Raw genomic sequence first — 6,559 nt, 5'->3', positions numbered from 1 at the left:
GAATTAACTTTATTAACAATAATTAAATCAATTGATGATATTAATTTGATTACAATTAAAAAGATTAATTTATGTAACAATTAATTTGATTGATTATTGTTTAAAAAGGTAATGTGTGCCATCATTCATATAATTTGTATCAAAATTAATTTAAGTAAAAAAGCTAACTTATTTCTACAATTAGTTTTGGGTAAAATATGTTCGTACCCCTGTAAAATTTGAAAAATATTAATTTGGTTTTCATAAAACTTTTCGTATTAGTTTGATCCTGTAAAAATAAAACATTTTTTTATTGTCCTCAATGGTAACTTTGTTAGACTTTAGACTGTAATCTAAAGTGACCAATAAACTTCCATGAAATTACAATCGAATAAAATAGTTTGTGGTGGTTAAAACCTCCCAAAATGAATTAAACATTTTTTTACGACTAAAACCTTCTCAAAATTGTAATTTTTCGAATGGGTTAAGAGAACCACTTAACGGAGTTACCATTGAGAATCATAAAAAAATACATTTTATTTTTATAGGCACCAAATTAACACTTTTCAAATTTTGCAGGGACCCCAAACATATTTTACCCATTAATTTTTCATCAAAAAACATCTAACGGAAACACATTTTCATTGAATAAAAAGGGTACAAAAAATTTACACAACAGAAACATGATAATACATACAAAATCTGAAACGAAAATATATTTTCGTTCCGTAATTTTGTTCACACCTGCTACACTACAATGAAAATATGTTTCCATTATGAATTTTGTACACTATTATATAATAAAATCATGATTTCGTAGGAAAGATATTTTGGAAATAAAACAGTTGTTAGCCCTTAGGGGGGCCAATAGATGAGAGTGAGGCCAATAACAATTCTCTTACTTTATTTATAAGAATGAGGGGGTCTTTTGAAGGCATTGTGCTGGGTCTTAATATTAATTTGGATTCTTTCTATTTACACCTTTTTTTCTAAGTACACCTGATAGCCCCTTTCTACGCCGCCTCAGTTACCAATTATATCTTCTTTTTTTTTTTTTTAAGAAGTGCACCCTTTTTTCTTTTCAAAAATGTATTTCTGGAATTAGATATACCTATTCTAGAAATGTACCTCTACCTCTGGAACTATAATTCATAGTTCGAGGAATATACTTTCAAAATAGGTATATATTTTTCAATAAAATATCACTAAAAAATTAAGATGGTTGACGAGCAATGAAAAAAAAAAGATGATAAATGCTTATCTTATTGTCATGTTTGTTAGTCTTTAAATCTTATCTAAACTCTTACTTTCATCTAATTTTTATTATTCTTTAAACCCTAATTTTAAATTATCTTTATCATATATCATTATATAATATTACGTTTTCATCATTATTATACAATATTTTATATTTCACATGGTGTTTCAAGGTACATTCTATCACCAATTCGTAACTAAAATAGCTAAATGATATCTTGAAAAGAAATGGTGATATCGATGTATCACGTGAACTATGCGAATTCTTTTTATGTACAATTAACACGACTTCACCGTGTTCTGCAAGTCGCATCAAGCTAAGTGCTAACATAATGCTTAACAATTCATGCCTTTTGGTGTATTAGGTATATATTACAGTCAATCATTACACAACTTGTCACTTACTACAATCATACAAAAGCTAATATTACTAAATGACAATCGTCAAGAAGGGATCAATACAGATTCTAATGCAAAACAATCAGTTATCTTTAAAAAATGGAAAATATAAGGACAAATTACACTTGCACCTCCTTGAAGTTTAACAAAATTTCACTTTCCTTTCCTTTTTAATCCTACACAATTACACAAACTTCCTTTAATTTATAGAACAACATAATCCTTTCCAATAACACGGACTTCCCTTGATTTCTTACAGTTTTATAGATCTTGGAAGTTGGAAGGTCAAAGTAAAGTAAAAGGATATCAAGTGTAATAATTTAATTAAACCTTAAGGCTTGAGAGCGTAATTTGCCCAAAATATAAATAGTCCTCATTTGACCTAGAGCCACTAAAGCATATCTAAACATGTTAGCAAGAAGATCAAAGCAAAAATAAAATAAAATAAATAATAAATAATAAATACAATTAAAATCAAATCATAAAAGTTTAATGGAATCTCCACTATTAGAAACAAAACCAGAAAGAGAATATGAAGAAAACGGGCTGAAGAACTTTTTGTTTTGTGGGGGAGGGGGTAAGTATGAGAGTTCAACCTTCAGAAGTAGAAAAAAACACTTGCTCTTCTAAACTCTACCATCAAAGCCATCTAGTAGGCCAGTCCACATTCCCTTTACCTGTGGTAATTGTGCAACCAAAGCATTCCAAGGAGGATAACCAACACCACTGCCACGAACACGACCATCCAAGCGTAGGGATAGGTACCTGTACAAAGAGAGTAAAATGTCTAAGTTCTTGTGCAGTGTTCACTGTAACACATGCATCCCAAACTAAAAATGGCTTTTCATTAGAGTATCTATCCTACCTTTACCATATAATATGACTTACAATTTCACTGCAAAACTATAACCTCATATGACTGTAAAACTTTTCATTTAAAGGAACAGATGTGCATGATCTTTAGCTGAAAAGTTAGACATCTCCACATATATACTTGTCAGCACCAACATGGATAGCACTTACACTGGAGAATCAGAAGGTACACCAGCTAACTTCTTTTGCTCATCTAACCACCTATTGAAAATACAGGAACAGTTTTTCAAAAAATCAGAAAAAATAAATAAATTCAATTGCATATTGAAAAATTAATATGAATGAAGATGTTAAGCTTTTTATAATCCTCATAGACATACTCAGACCACTCATTGATGTAAACTGGAGCCAGTTGCCAGAGTCTCTTCCTTCTAGTGGCAAGTTCCTCAGTCTCCTCAAACTCCAAAGCAGGTGAATTTCCATCTGTTACAAAGGGCACAACAAGCACCCCTCTATCCAAAAGACTATCGGTGAAAGGCTCACTGCGCTTAAAAGACTCGGTTACAAAGGATGCAGGGCCAGCACAGATGACAAGTCGAGCAATCCCTCTCAATGAGTTCACAGGAATGATCTTCTTCTCATCCACACGGAGCTTAAGATTTGATAAGCTTTCCTCTCTTGATAGGCGAGCCACTTGTGCATTCTTTGCTTTGTTCTCTCTGAAATACAAGAAAGCAAATAAAGACACTGCTGCAAGGTCGATGCCAAGGCCCTTCAGAATCTCAGGGACTTCAGATGCTCTTGATGAGTTAGCCAGTGCACCAATTAGTTGTGTGGTTGCTATGAATCCCCCAAGAGCACCACTTGCAACAAAAGCAATATAAAAGAACATCCTAACTGAACGAAAGGGAGAGAGAACCTCGCTCCTTATCTTGGCTGTAGAGCTGAAGAACAAATATGATTAATGATTGATGAAGCATCACTGGCTAATAGAACCTGATGAAACAAGCATTGCATAAAGAGGAGAAACCATAAGAAAAGAAGAAAGTTGAGTGAACTCTGCATTCATTTGAGAGGTTTGCCCAAACAAATTAACCATGCAACATTGCTGACAAAAAGATCTTCTAAATGATGCTTCAGATTATAATGATTATTTTACCTTTCATCGTGGAATGTTCCTCATAAACACTCCATATAAAACCTAATTCCAATGCAAACCATACTCATTTGATCCTATTCTTTTCTTTTTCAGGCTTCGTGTCACACTGTCATGAAAACTGAAAAGGGGTACCAGGAATTCCAAATATATGATCAACATGTGAAATTATGAACTTAAAACTAAAATTACATGTTTGTTTGTGGCCATTCAATGCCACTCTCGGCATCAATTCTAATGAGTAATGATCAATTGATAGCTACATTTTCCTCTTATGCTAATGCTACCTGTACTATGCATATGTACGTATGTATGATCATGTCATGCATCTCAACTCTACATCCTGATTACAATTAAATTAGAAATAGAATATACTTTAATATAACAAACACCATTCGGAAGAGGGTTACATTATTTCTACAACACATTTCTATAATACTTTCTGCAACATTATTTTACTTCTGTTCTTTCTTTCTAACATACCAACAACCTCATCACACACTTCTCTCTTTTTTCTTCCTATCTTCTTTGTTGATAAAAAAAAAAAACTTATATAAACACAATTTATCTTCCGGAAAACACTCCAAAGTGTCAATCAAAGAACAGTTAACTATTGAAAAAATGAAACTATTTTTTTTTTTACAAAAATTAAGAAATTGTTCCCAATTGGTTGCTTGTTCCATGAGAGAGAGAGAGAGAGAGAGAGAGAGAGAGAGAGAGAGGGTACCTAATTTCAGAAGAAGAGGATGGTTTATTAGCAGCAGAACAGACAATAGTGGCAAAGGAAGAAGCCCTTTGGTGTGAATAAGAAAGATTAGTGTGTCCATAGCTGAAGACACTTTGACCAGAGAACACAACATTAGTAGTACGATGATTGGCGATGAGGGGTGGTGTGGTGAGAGTGAGACACAAAGTGTTGGAGTTAGGAGTCACTAAACCGAACGTTATAGCCATGGTTCGGTTCCTAACTAAGTGAAGAATGATTTTGCCATGTGAAGGTCTGCAACTGAACTCAACTAAATTCTGAGGCCATTCATCTCCTTATTTGGATGATTCTCGTATTGCCACGCTTACCCCTACCCGCAACCCATTATTAATTTATTATTATTATTTTCGAAAAATGTTAAATATATTTTTGTCTCTCACTTTTTTTTTCTCCTTTGGAGTTAATTTTTTTTTCTATATCAATTTTGAAATACACTCTTTTCAATCCATGCGATTAGAAATAGTCACAATGTATTATGTATGCACTCAAACAGCCAAAAATCAATCACAATTCAGAAAAAAACAAAAAAGAAACATTTTTCTTGAGATTGAGAGACTAAAAAAGACATTCAAATGCAGGGGATAAAAAATAAAGTAACCTAAATGTAAATGAGAAAATAATTTATTTAAGCAAAAAATGAACCGTACAAAAGAAAATGATTTTTTTTTTAAAATTGAATTTAACTTGAGGTACTTTGTTTTTTTTTATAGCAAGGATTCTAACCTTTACCACATTGTACAGGATTAACTCATTTTCACTTGACCAAACTTCTGTTGACCTTCTGTTTCTAAGATTTGACTCTTCATAGTTAAAAAATATACTTTAAAAAATAAAATACATTCACAATCGTTAATTAAAAAAAGCCAACAATTAAAAATTGTGATAAAATCAAATATATATATATATATATATATATATATATATATATATATATATATATACACATATATATCAAAATTTAAAATTAATTATAATATCAATGATTGGTTTTCTAATTAATGGATGTTATTATTACATTTTATTTTTCCACTGTAACAGTCCTATGTCCATTTAAGCCAATTACTAATTTTAATTGTACATCCATGCAATAAAGCATACCATGGCCCGAAAATAAAACCTTCCCCTGTCTATTTAAACGGCAGCATGCTATATCTTCCTTTTTTTCTCAAGCAGCATGCTACTTCATAAATGCCAAAAATTCCCACAAACGATTCAATCTTTTTACCCATGATGGAAAGTGGAACAACTACAATTTATATATTAAACTACTCCATTGAGCTCTCCAAAGCAAAAGAAGTGAAAATGGAAAAGAAGAATAGAATTTCAGCTATTTTGGCAATATTTATTTTGGCCTTTGCCTCTCCAATTGCTTCAGATGTTTACCCTGAATTCGTAAAGTGGCATGTGTACATTGTCAATGGGCTAAGGAACAACCAAAACCTATTAGCCCATTGCAAATCCGCAGATGATGATTTGGGTGTCCGCAACCTATCTCAAGGGTCCAATTTCACTTGGAGTTTTAGGACAGATTTCGCCCACTCAACACTATTTTGGTGCCATGTGAAGAAGGACAACAACAATGCTTGTGAAAGTGCTACATTTGATGTTTTTTGGTACGATGAACGTCTTTTTCAAAAGTGTGATTGGAAGAAGTGCATTTGGAGTGCTAGGGATGACGGGATTTACCTAACAAATATTCATCAAAACGTTGATGATTTGTATTATTACTGGGATGCTGGAGAGTGAAGAATGAAGATCACAAGATACGTTTCTTTCTCTATTTTTTTTTTCAGTTTTTCAATAAATCATACTTTTAGAAAAAAGTATGACAGCTTTTTATAATTTAGAAATGCAATGTTTAATATTTTTCTGTTGTAAGTTTAATTTAGGTTTTAGTTTGTTTTTTGTTTTAATTATTTGTTTTAATTTGGGATGATGGAATGTAACAGATCGTTTCAAACAATAATTTCCAAAGTGGTTAAAATGGAGTATCATTCTTAGGTATCGAATATCAATTTGCACTTCACAACAACGATTCTAATATGAGCCACAAAAGATGGATTAGGTTTGATTTGATTGAAAAAAAAGAATGATTAATATTGACAAGTAGTAATATTTTTTTTACTACATTCTCTTTTTTAGAAAACAAGCAAAGACAAAATCAAGAATGCAATGAAAATTTAGATGAA

The 6,559-nt window shown here is 31.8% G+C and overlaps 2 protein-coding genes across 2 annotated transcripts; one reads left to right on the top strand and one right to left on the bottom strand.

The window, feature by feature from the left end:
- Positions 1-2,060: 2,060 nt before the first annotated feature.
- Positions 2,061-4,662, bottom strand: LOC100799768 (protein LOW PSII ACCUMULATION 1, chloroplastic). The gene is made up of 4 exons (XM_003542400.5): positions 4,332-4,662; positions 2,829-3,392; positions 2,659-2,709; positions 2,061-2,400 (listed from the first exon to the last, which is right to left on the bottom strand). The coding sequence occupies exons 1-4, from the start codon at positions 4,556-4,558 to the stop codon at positions 2,262-2,264; spliced, it is 981 nt and encodes a 326-aa protein (XP_003542448.1). The 5' UTR covers positions 4,559-4,662; the 3' UTR covers positions 2,061-2,261.
- A 938-nt stretch (positions 4,663-5,600) lies between these two features.
- On the top strand, positions 5,601-6,116 carry LOC102661112 (S-protein homolog 1). Its single transcript, XM_006595296.1, has one exon. It carries the CDS (start codon positions 5,601-5,603, stop codon positions 6,114-6,116), a length of 516 nt encoding a protein of 171 aa, XP_006595359.1.
- Positions 6,117-6,559: the final 443 nt, after the last annotated feature.

Source organism: Glycine max, chromosome 13 (assembly GCF_000004515.6).
Source record: "Glycine max cultivar Williams 82 chromosome 13, Glycine_max_v4.0, whole genome shotgun sequence".
In the NCBI taxonomy this organism is placed as follows: domain Eukaryota; kingdom Viridiplantae; phylum Streptophyta; class Magnoliopsida; order Fabales; family Fabaceae; genus Glycine; species Glycine max.
Note: the sequence above shows the minus strand (reverse complement) of the source record. Positions and strands in the feature narration are given on the sequence as shown.